This window comes from Chroicocephalus ridibundus, chromosome 5 (assembly GCF_963924245.1).
Source record: "Chroicocephalus ridibundus chromosome 5, bChrRid1.1, whole genome shotgun sequence".
NCBI lineage: Eukaryota > Metazoa > Chordata > Aves > Charadriiformes > Laridae > Chroicocephalus > Chroicocephalus ridibundus.
The window spans coordinates 11130983-11143348 of NC_086288.1; the positions used below are offsets into that span (position 1 = coordinate 11130983).

Below are 12366 nucleotides of genomic sequence, written 5' to 3' on the forward strand. Positions count from 1 at the left end.
CCACATTGGCTACGGCCCTGAGGGGAGCCCCCCGCCGGTGGCGGGGGGTGGGGGGGTGGCAAACCCCGCCCCGCGCTGAAGCGCGCGCGCTGAGCTCCTGCGGCACGCGGGCACCGGCGGGCGCGCTCCGCCTTCCCCCCCCCCTCCCCCGATCTCTTTTAAACGGGGCGCGCGCGGAGCTGTGCGCGTGCGCGGCGGGAGCCGGCCGGGTGAGGGGAGGGCGGGCCCGACCCGCGCTGAGGGGATTCGGGCGGCGCCGGCCCTGCCGCCGCTCCGCCGCCGATCAGGTGGGGACGCCGTTCTGGGGTGGGCTGAGGGACGGGGAGAGAAGGGAGCTGAGGAGGGCGGGGGGGGCGGCTTCTCTCGCGTCTGGCCTCTAGGTGTCACGGGGGCCGCCGGGGAGCCCCGCGGGCTGGCGCGGTGTCCTCGCTCGGTGGTGGGGCGCCCACCGGCTCGGGGTAGCGGGTCGCCCCTCCCGGTGCCTCCCCAGGTGCGCGGTGGTGTGTTTGCATCGACTCCCCCGGCTGGGAGAGGGGAGCCCGGTCTGGGGATTAACCGCAGCCGGTGCGTTTCCTCAGTGGGTGTTGCTGATTTATTTCCAATATTTAAGTGTTTTGTAGGCCTGGGGGACTGGGCCATAACACAGTGTTGTAAAACTAATCAGTTATACTTAAAATCACAACTAAAAGCCCTACAAAGAAGCCTCCCTCAGGAGGCCTGAGTGAAAGTGGCTTGATTGGTCAAACTGGCTTCGTCTGCTGGTTACTGGGTCTTTTTTTATGTTTTTCACTTAATGTAAGCACTTGTAAAGAATTGTTTGCGTCCTTTAAAGACCAACTTATATCCGTACTAGGATCCTTACTTGTATCCTTACTTTGGAAGTCTGGGCTTGTACAAAAATACGTCTTTAAAAAATGTATTTCTTTAGATTGATTAGGGTTACACATATAAAAATTGTAATTTTCTTGTGCAGTTGCTCTAATTACCTCATTTTTAGTGATTTTTTTTTTTTTATGCTTGTGGCAATAAAAGACTTAAGTCACTTTCCCTAATAGGCTTAAAGCAGTATACTGAAATCAGAGTAAAAATAATAGGTGTTTAAAATTCTATCGAAAGAATAATCTGAGGGATCAAATGTACAGGTGACCTAGGTGAAATAGGTTTTACTGAACACTTGCTGTTGTTATTAGATATTAATTAAACATTAGTAATTTGAATGTTCGATGTTACTGTTTAATCTTCCATCTGAATAAAAAATAGGAAGCACAGTAAGCGTCTGGTTTCTGGATATATCTTGAGATCTTTAAAGGTCTTAAGCCAACAAGGATCCATCCAAAGAAAATGAGAGCAGGGAAAAGAGCTTGTGAGGTGAAAGGAGTTTTTTTTCAAGTATGAAAGTCAGGGAATCGGAGGTGTGAAATCCCCTCCTGTTAGGAACAACAGGAAAAACAGTCTTATAAGTCATGGGTGTTGCAAAAACGCTGGAGTAGTCAGTGCAGCCTTTGTTCAGTTTTGCTGTAAAAGTTGTAGTGTTGCTAAAACTGAATGAAATGATATGATGGGAATGCAATCAGAACAATTAATTTTTAAAATAGTACCAAGCTAGCCAAGCTTTGATCCCCTGAAAGATTCTGAGGTGGTGGTTTGGGAGGAGAACTTGTCAGCAAGTAGAAGACAATTAAAAACAATGTGCAAACAGAAAACGGGCTAGTTTGGTTTGTTAAAACCAGTCTGGATCAACTTTTTTTTTTTAGAGTAGCCAATGCAGTTAATGGGGAAGGAATATAAGGGTTGTGTCCTGGGTTTTACAGGGTTTCTGTAGTTGTCTGGGGTGATGTTCAGTAGCTTGTTTTAAGCTATTGAAATGTGGTCTAAAAATAATTTTGGTGAGATGTTGTACAGCTGGTTGAAAAATTGCTTTTGAAGCTGACTTGTAAATAATTCATTTTTAAACAGGGATGTCACGAAGTATCCTCCTGGGGAGTTCTGTTTTGAATGTATTTTCATTGTTTTCTGTAATGGTGAACACAAAATAGATAGGTTGGAAGGATTGCAAGTTGGAAGGATTGCAAGTGCTGTACAGCTCAGGGTCAGCATTCAAAATGATCTTGAGAAGATTGATAGCAGATTGGAAACCAGTGTAATTAAGCTCAGTTAACAAGAACTGAGGGAAGAAGAGAACACAGGGAGGAAAAATCAAAGGCATTATTAGTGCAAAGGGTATTACTGAAGAGCAAACAGTATCCCAAAAAAGCATTTGAGCACTGTAGTGCATTGTAAATTAGATATTAATTGATAATATGATGACCTTTCAACCAGACAGATGTTATTTTGGCATGTTAACAGGTGTGATTAAATATAAAGACAAGGAAAGTGATTAGTCTGCTCTGTTGAATTAAGGGCCTTAGCTAAAATGGTATGTCTGGATTTTTTAACCATAGTATGTAGATCTCTAGACTCTGCGGGAATATTAGGTTTATAAAACTTGGTTTGTGAGGGAAACTTGAAAGTCATAGGCATACTAGAAAAGAAGAAACTAAGAGCAAATTTGATGAGTGCCCTCACATCTATAAAAGGGTTGCTACATAAAGGCTAGTGATTAACTAGTCTTTGAGCTCTCTGTAGAGCAAGACAAGAAATCGTGCTTCATTTTAAAAGGTAATACTTGGATTGGATGTTAAAGCAAAACGTTTGACTTTTAGGTTGATGAAACACTGAAGCTGGCTGTCCACAAAGATTGTGAAATCTCTTTTGTTGGAGAAGTAAATGGCTGGACATACTACTGTTGAGGATGGTTTGCTCTCTCAAAGGCCCTTATGGGTGTGCATTTAAACAATTCTGTGCATACTACCATGGTGGAATTAGAAATTTTAATTGCAGAAAACTGCTTTAGTAGGAAAGGACCACAATGTATCCTTCTGTATCTCCTCTTCAGTGTGTTGCCGAAGAGTATGTGTGTGCTTAGTGAAGGGTTTGCTTTCAAGTATCCACCTTTTCAAAGCATCTTCCACTGGTAGACTGAGAATGACCCTTCTGTTTTGATTGTGAAAGGTAGACTGGTGAACCATTTAAATCCGTTTCACTCTGTTTATAAACTGTATGTTTGTTTAAGCATCTTTAATGGCTACTACTTCACAGGGATGTTCTCTGGAAAGGAACAAACATAGCTAAGGAAGATGCTGAGGAATATGGAGTTCAAGGAGGGGGAAAAAAGCTTAGCTGCCGCCTTGCCTTGATCCAAAGGTGTACGTGCCATATAGTGGAAAGTGGCAAAATGGAAGTGTGAGGTTGATAATGTCATTAAGACATTAATATATCAAAGTTGTTATAAGGAAACAGCAGCCTATTAGTGGTCTTTTGGAATAACTGAATTGGAAAATTGTAGGTGTTTCCAGCCAATGCTTCTATAGATGCAGTGTGTCTTTCCATTTCTTGGCATGTGTCAGGGAGAAGGGCTTCTAGACAGATGGTTTTTTTTACACAGCCTGAAAAAAATAAGACCAACACTCATTCCATTATCTTCTTGGGCTAAGAAGGTATTTTTTTTTTTAAATTTTTGTATTTGGTGACTTAAATTACTTTTAATGTTAAGAATTTGTGTCTTGTCCCAAATGAGACACTTGTACTTCTGCTGGAAAAATGTCCAAAAGTGTTACTTGGGTGAGCTGCCCTGTTGCTGTATTATTTTTCCTTAGTACTTCTATGAGCTTTCTGCTTTTAAAATTCTTAGATCATTGAGAAGCTTCAGAAAAGCTATCCAGAACAGCATTATTTGCTTTAATATAAATCTGAGAATTACAGTGAATGCAACTCGACCTCTCTTAGTTGGTTCCTTGTCACAAAAGTAATAAAATAGTGCAGAGTTTGCTCTAGGAGGTGATTTGAGCTTTAAAAATCGTAAGTCCAGGAAAACAGTCTCTCCAGTGCTTAATAAACATAATTTTAATTTTGTTGTAGGATAGGGCTTGGACTAGATGATTTTTGGAGATGCCTCCCACCAATCCAAACCATTCTGTGAAAAAAAATATTTGTATTTTGGGTAGCTGTGAATGAAGTGTTTTATATTTTTTTCCAAGACACTTTTAAATGCTTAGAAGATTAGAATACTTGTGACATTGTGTATTATTGAAGTTGCTATCAATAAATTTAAAGCTGTATTAAGTAGCAACTAGAGTAAGTTATGTATTTTCTATTATAGTCTATAATCTATTCTACAGATATACAGGTTTATGGTGTAGTCAATTCAATAGAAAACAGCTATGTTTTAATGAGCCTATTGTAAAAAAACCCGATAGAAGTTTTAAAACAGATAATGTGATATGTTAATATAGTGACTAGGGGAGATTTATGTACTAATGTCTTGTTATAGGAATGGCTAAATGGATAGCCTGTTTAATTTTTTAAATAGTTTGGTATTTTTTCAAATAAAAATTTTCTGTACAGACAAGAACTCTAAAACATCTTGTTGCACGAGGTTTGTTTTTAATTGGATGACACTAGGATTAGTATATCTGTGAGTTGTATGTGTGATGTCTATAGGATTAGCTGTGTAGTGTTCAACCTGCTTTTCTAAGAGGATACTGCCTGCGTAATGCTTTCTGTTTGTGACCTTTTATGACACTTGCTGTTGTCAATATTTATAATTACATGCCTAGTAAAATCTTTCTTAAGATTTTTTTATGGTAGTCAGGACTGCCATCTTGTATATGAGAAATTAGCAAAAAATCCTTTAAGGCTGTTTCAAGTGTGTTTGCAAAATGAAAAAAAAAAAAAAAATTGCCAAGGGCCAATAGAAAGTGGTGCAGACAGCAACGTACACTACAAAATTCAGATTTCCTGTGTCCGACCAAAGAGTTTTTAGCTACAGAGCTATTCTTACACAGGAAGTCTTATCTCTGCCTTGCATCGCTTCTTTAGTGGGTAAGATCTGGATCCTGTGGATACCAGCCAAGTTCAGTACCTCATTAACTATCTAAGAGAGGTGCTGGAAGACTTATTCTCACCTTAGCAGAGCATAATATGATGTCATGCATGTTAGCAAAGGATTAGAAGTCAACTCTAATTCCCTGACTTTTGAGTGCTTTACATTAAAGCTTAAAATTAAATGTAGTTCCTTGCATGGCACTTATGTTTCTTTGGAATCTTTTTTTTTTTTTATTAAAAAAAAGTCTTTTAAGCTACTTTCTAGGAAGTAGTAATGTGCTCTATACTATATGAAACACAACATGATTATGTTGTAGTCTGTGTGTTGAGAGTGAATGTGATTACTTGAGCAGTGCAAGTCACAGGGTAATTATTCCAGATGAAGTTGTGAAGTTAAGGAAATAGACTATGGATAAATGTGGCAATAACCAATGCCTACCAAATTAGAGGCTATACAATTTTTTTGAAACTCATATTTCCTGTTTTTAAGGAGAAGCATCTCCAGGAGGACAGGTTTGCTCTAGCTTCTGAACAGGCTTCTGAACTTGCAGATTAAGAAAACTCTTTAAGTGTGTGTCAGGGGGAAATGAAGTTGTATTGCTATCCTTTAAATCAACAGGGTCTGTTGTAATTTCTTAAACAAACCTTAAAAAAAAATAATCCTGAAACCCTGACTAATTCTGTATGTGTGAATTGGAATGATACAAGTAAAATATCTTATGAATGTTCCAAGTGTGTTTTAAGGACGCAAAATTTACATGCATGTGGAACCTCTTATTTAAAGATATATTTTATTTTTTACTTTATATACAGTATTTTATTATATATAAATAAAAAGTTCTACAGACATGCAAAAATGTATACATATATGTGTATGTTTATATGTATAAACCACATATTCTGTAGACTACTATGTAAGTGTGAGGCCAAAGAATTGAAGCATCTATATGAACAAACACAACCCTTTAATTTTCCCATCCAGCTAAAGATGTATCAATTAACTCACTTGTTTTCTTTTACTAGAAATGACTACCCCAAACAAGACACCACCTGGTGCTGATCCAAAGCAGTTAGAGAGGACTGGTACTGTTAGAGAAATAGGCTCACAAGCAGTTTGGTCTCTTTCATCCTGTAAGCCAGGTAAAATCACAATAAATGATGTAAAAAACCTGAATGTACATTTTTCTTCTTAGAATATATAGTGTTTTATGTTTTGATAAGAAGACATACATACAGAATGTAGCAGTAAAACCACTGTAGTATAAGCTGTATGGGTAGCCACTACAAGTAATTTTGGCCTAGTCTACATTTGATGCAATATGAAAGTTATAACTATATTGGAAATCCCTACATTGAAGAAATATCTCATATTGACAAAATGGATCTTTTACCGATTTTATACTTAATTGGTTTTTTTTCTTAAACAGTGAACAAACTAAACCATGTGAACAGAAACACACCCAGCACTGACTAATTGTTTCTATGCTTTGGCATTTTGCCTGGGTATCTTTGATTTTTAACTTAGAGAAATCATGCAGCTGGACGACCTAAATGTTCTGTCCAAACTTTGTGTGGAATCAGCCATTATAGTATAGTTCCCTAAAATCCTGCAGGTAAAATGAAACTATCATAAATGGTCTTGAAGTGCAGTTAATGATAGCTTATACTTGCTCAAAGTATCTGAAAATCTGTATTCTTTTCATTTGAGGTAGTTGAGTTCATTTCAGAATATTTCAGATATTTCAGAAATATCTGTTGGAAATTGATCTGGTGTCTTGCTGCAGCCTAGAGTCCATGATCCCTTTATGTCACAATATTGTGCTCAGGCTGAACACCTTTGGTCTGATATCCTGGTACCTTACTTGGAGGAAAACATCGTATGGTTTAGTCGCTTCAAACAGAGTGAAGGTAGCTTTTTATTGCAGATTAATCTTCAACTGCTGAATTAAAACTGCCACTAGTGTGGGCCATCAATAAAAGGATGTGATTAGTAAATGGACAGATAATGATGGAACGGGAGAAATTTGGATTTGTGGTTGTTTCTTTAAGCATGATGGCATTGACTTGCAGGAATACTGGTTTTGCCATCTGTTGCTTATTCTAGCTACTAACTTGAAAAAGTAAAAATATTTTGGGAGACTACTTAAAAAGAAAATGTTATATTTGGTTAAAATTTTATAATAAATGGATGGTCTCTGCTAATGATTTTCCATTAGTTCGGTACTTAGATTATAGAGTAGGTGGAAAAGCCTAACCATTAAGCATTGTTCTTGCAATTAGTATGAAATACTACTTAACCATTTGGAATTCCAGGACATGTTGAATGGTTTCAAACCTCACAGACTTCAACATGAGATAAGAATGTAAAGATGCTTGAGTACTGAGCCAAGCTTGATTCACAGTTTCTCCTGTTTAAGTTTTGTCACGAAAGCATAGACACAACTCAGATATCTTTATAACTTAAGATGCGTGCTTTAGTTTGTAGTAGCTGTAGAAAAGTTATGTCTGTGATGTTTACGTCATGGAAATGGGATATTTGGAATATTCAAGACTATCACCTTTTCTTTTTTTTTAGGATTTGGAGTGGATCAGTTACGAGATGATAATCTAGAAACTTACTGGCAGTCAGATGGATCACAGCCTCATTTGGTGAACATCCAATTTAGGTATTAAAAGTTACTCTATATGGGTGTTGTGGTTTAACCCCAGCTGGCAGCTAGGATCACACAGCTGCTTGCTCAGTTCTCATTGCCCCTCCTGTGAAGGGGAGGGAGAAGAGGGAGAAAAGGAGGGGAAAGGAAAAAAGAAAAAACAACAACCAAACTCCTGGGTTGAGATAAAGGCAGTTTAATAGAACAATAATGGAAAGGAAAATAATAACAACAATAATAATGGTTTAAAAATATACAAGATAAAGTAATACGACAAACTCTCATCACCCAGTGAATTGGTCATCCAGCCCAACCTGAGCAGCGATCTCGGATTCCTGCACCCTGGCCAACCCCCATTTATATACTAAGCATGATGTCTAAGGTACAGAATATTCCTTTGGCCAGCTTGTTCTGTCTATGCTCCCTCTCAGCTTCTTTGGGAAGCTGAAAAAAGTCCTTGAGTAGTATAAATATCATCTGGCAACAAGAACAATATGCATTATTGACATTCCTTGCATGCCAAATCTGAAACACAGCAGCCACTGGAAAGAAAATTAACACTATCTCAGCTGAAACCAGGGCAATGGGTTAGGGTGCTTTGTGTAACTTTGTACTGATTACTGTTCACCAAGATAGGAATTTTGGAAGTGCAAGGACTCCTGGGTTAGTCCTGTTACCTAACTGGTAAGAAGTCAGTTAGATAGCATTTATAAAAATGAGATTTTCAAATGTTATAGTTATTAAATGCCTAAATAAACAACAAAAAGCAATGTTTAATAGTACGTAATTTCTAACAGTTTCGCATTTACCTGCCTAAGGTGACATTTTTCTCCTGATTTTCTGTCCTTGAGTGTAATTTGAAGGGTAGATGACTCTTGTTAAAGTCCTATATGGCTTAACATCTGATTGCTTGAGAAACGTTTTCCTATTCTGTTCCGTGTAGGATGCTTTTGGTCCTTTTTCTTTAGCCAGACTCTTAAGATGAGGTTAGATGTTTGTCACCTTTTCTATTTGCTTTCTGGAGAACTCTTTGGTATAGTAATAGAGCACATATTTGTGAAGCTAAACATATGCTTCATCACATACAAATGCTTATTTGGCATCTTGGCCTTTTGTTGTATTTCTTGGTATACTGACACTTCTGAAGGCAGACAAAGAATAGTGAAAATCAACTCTATGTGCATAACTTAATGTGGAAAAACACCTAGTTGCTTTAACAGTGGGGCTATTACAAACCCATAGACACACTTGTATTAAGTTTTAGAACACTTAAATCCTTAGTTACTACAAACTAGCAACAAACTCATCCTGAATAGTTTTCTTTACAATGCTTGCATAGCTTTCGTTGTTTCTTGCAGAAGAAAAACAACAGTGAAGACATTATGTATTTATGCAGACTACAAATCTGATGAAAGTTACACTCCGAGCAAAATCTCTGTCAGAGTAGGAAATAATTTTCATAATCTCCAGGAGATCCGGGTAGGTCAATGATGCTTTCCATTCTGTCTCATAATAGTCCTCTCTCACTAGGACATCTGATGTAGTAAAATTGTTTTTGGAGGTAAAATATAGCATAGTGATTGGAGGGGGAAAATGCCTGGGTTTATTTTGATGTTTGCTTTTAGTTTTTATCTTGTAAATTTACTGGGCTGATTTCTGTTTTTATCAGGCTCCATTACCAACATGGTAATGACAGAGTTGATCCTGTAATGGAATAAAGAGTGGGGTTTTCCAGAATAGGGCTGTTTAGAATCGGTTAAACTCTGATCTCACTTAAAATATCTGCAAAACCTATGCATTGCATACATCAAAAGGGAGACTTAGCTTTTAAACACTTGCATTTTTCGACTTAACTTGAATTCATGCCTTTTTTTTTTTTTTTCCATGAATGGGTTGCTCAGCTATTGAGTCTCATTAGGAATCAGACTTTAAATCTACAGGTTTTAGTTATGGCCGTGTATGGTGCATAAGTATCTTTGGAGTCTGGATTTCATTTTTGGGAAGCTGCATGTACACTTATCAACAAGTAACATGTGATTCAAAGCTTACTTTGAGACCTTGGCAAAAAGAAATTGGGACACAAGGCCTGATCATCAGTTATGCAAAGGTTTTTTTTTTTTGTATTCTACTCATTAGAGAATCTGCATATAAGTGAGAATCTGTAACATACTTGCTAATAGCTGATGCTAGCCTCTGCTGATGGTGAGAGCTAGGGGAATTGCAACACTAACTTTCCAAAATCATATATAAAGCAAGCAAGATAACAATTTAATTTGAAAGTTTAATGTAAATGACAATTAAATGTGTTCATAAATGATGCTTTACTCTTTTGCAATGCCTTTTTTTTATACTGGACAGTCACTGAGATGCAGAAATTTTGGAAGGGATGCGGTATTTTGTTTTTAATAATATGATGCAAAAATCCTACTTCCATTTCTGTACATAAGATATTTGATGCTTAAGACTTGGAATGGGATATAGCTGTGTAGTGTTTTATTAATGTTTTAATTTACAGAAGTGTAATAGCCAAAACCAATATATTTTTTTCATGGTGACACTTCTTGCCAGAAAAAGTTTCTTTGGTGGAACAACTGAGATGAGATTCGAGTTGCTCTAACTGCTTACTTTTGCTAGCCTTTTCGTAAATAGTAAAAGCAGATTTAAAATAATCCATGTTCTTTGTAGAAGTCCATCTTGTAAACTAATTGGATTACTCATCGGCAGGTGTCTTTGCTAGTTTTGAGTTACGGTGGCCTCATGTTTCAGATTCCTCTTCTCTGGAGCTCAGCAGCTACTGGCTGATATATTGGGAAGGTTTAACTTACCTCCCTTCTACAGCAGGTTTTACAATAACAGAAGGATCAGAATGATGAGAAAAGGGAGGTGCTAAATAGTGGTTTGAATTTTTACTTTTGGCATTTTTATTGTTTTCACTTTGTTTTTCAGTGTTTAAAGTCCCAACAAAAGCAACTTATAAGTAGAAGGTTGTAGATGCAGTGGGAATAGAAAGTGTAGGAAACATGTCTGCCTCTCTTATGCTGGCGCTATGTATCTATCTATATACTTTAAATAATTTGTGACATTCTCTCAAGTTTTGACCTATACTTTTATCCTAAATCTTAAATGGAAGGGTCTTGACTCTTTTTAATTAAATATTCTTTTGAAAGAAATGAATCATCACATTACTTTTACTTTCATCAATTGCGAATTCTGTCATTTAATCTTCTTAATTGCATTGTAGCAATTTGGGAGTTGCACATTAAATAGCAGTAGCTGGATCTTTTGTGTTAGGCTACGGGTCTGTTTCTGAGTGTCCACTAGATGTCATTGTTGTCCTTAATTATCAGTTTGATTTTGTGCTTGTAGTCTACTCTTCCGATGAGTAGATGATTATCCTTTTATAATAACGTTTAGTACAGCACTATACGTATAACTGCAATAACTTCAGTTCCTTATACAGTAGTAAACTTCCACCTTTGAGGGTATATGTGTTATTAAACTTCTATAGAAACAATAAAATGTATAATATGCATATTAGTCTTCCACAGTCTTTCAGGCAATACTTCTTTATCTTTTTTCTTGCTAAACGCAGGATTCTCTACACAATGTATTTAGTTTAAAAAGGCACTTCTAAATGAAACAAGTTACTAGGGTCTCTTATAGTATATTAATATGACTAATATGTTGCGTGAGAGCAGTAATTCTTATGCATACCACATGCTCATAGGCTTTTGTTACTTCAAAACTGAGATGAAAATATGGTCAAGCTGCTTACTAATGAGAAACAATACTTTGATGCTGTAAAATACTAGCAACTAACTTGGGTCACCACTGTAATGTTAAGTACTGCTATCAATTTTCATATTTCCTAAACTGCTTGATACTCAGAACATGTTTCTTAAATTTTCCTTCAGTCCTGAAACTTCCTCTTTTCCTTAGCTTCTCTGACACATAGGCAGGTTATTAAAGTAGTGTGAACTGTTATGAGCTCTTTAGAGAAATCTGCTTAATTATACAATGATTCAATTGGCTTCAGGACTGATTAACTGGGTGGAAAATCCAGCTAAATCATTTTATATTTTTCCATGGACGCATGCCCAGCTTTCAGGGCCTAATGAAAGTCCTATGATGCCTCCGTGTGTTTTCTTCCTAATGGTCTAATTTTCAAAACAATGCAACATGCTGTTAGGCTAAGTTTTATCACTAATATAAGATTAGCTTTAGTTTGTGGGCTAGTGTTTTGGAACCTGAGATGAAATTATTTTCTAAATAAAAGGTTTTTTTCCCCCCTCTGAGAAACAAGTTATTTGTACCCCATCCTATGGGTGAGAACAGCCGTCATAGTCTGGCAGTATTATTCCCTTGCTCAGCTGGAGGAACTACAGTTAAGATGTGTGCAGTGAGCCTTCGCCTCTGACTTAAGTGCCTCTTTATCACAGCTGTCAAGCTTGGAGAGCAAATATTTTCTCATTTCCAGTCTCAGAGTTCTCCCACATAATGGTGCAAACAGTTTGGATGGACAAGATAGTCTATAGAGGCATTTTTTGGAACAGCATCCAGATTCTTCAGTATGTGATTTCAGTTATTGCGCTTTCTCATGATATGAAAATAACCCACCGCAAAGGATGCTAGTGAAATGTTGGCTGTAAGAGATCTCTGGTCTCTTCAAATAATGCTTACCTGCCTGTTGCCTTTGTACTTCTCCAAGACATTTAGGTCATCAGCAGTTTGTCTTGCCATAAAAAGATTAAGTGTTATGACTAAGTGCAGGTAGGGTTTCAGGTTAATTCAC

General features: G+C 37.4%; 1 protein-coding gene across 3 annotated transcripts in view; it reads left to right on the forward strand.

Annotated features, from left to right (window-relative positions):
- Positions 1-129: 129 nt before the first annotated feature.
- The window catches only part of ANAPC10 (anaphase promoting complex subunit 10), a 37434-nt gene continuing 25197 nt past the window's right edge, over positions 130-12366 (forward strand). For 2 of the 3 annotated variants that reach the window (XR_010071210.1, XR_010071211.1), the window contains exons 1-4: positions 155-287; positions 5947-6063; positions 7499-7589; positions 8933-9053. Coding sequence is in view for 1 of the 3 variants with exons in the window: in XM_063335929.1 (XP_063191999.1) it covers positions 5949-6063; positions 7499-7589; positions 8933-9053 (327 nt within the window). In the remaining 2 variants the exon portion in view is untranslated. Of the gene's footprint in view, positions 288-5946; positions 6064-7498; positions 7590-8932; positions 9054-12366 lie in introns of all 3 variants that reach the window. The other variant, XM_063335929.1, reaches the window with a different exon arrangement.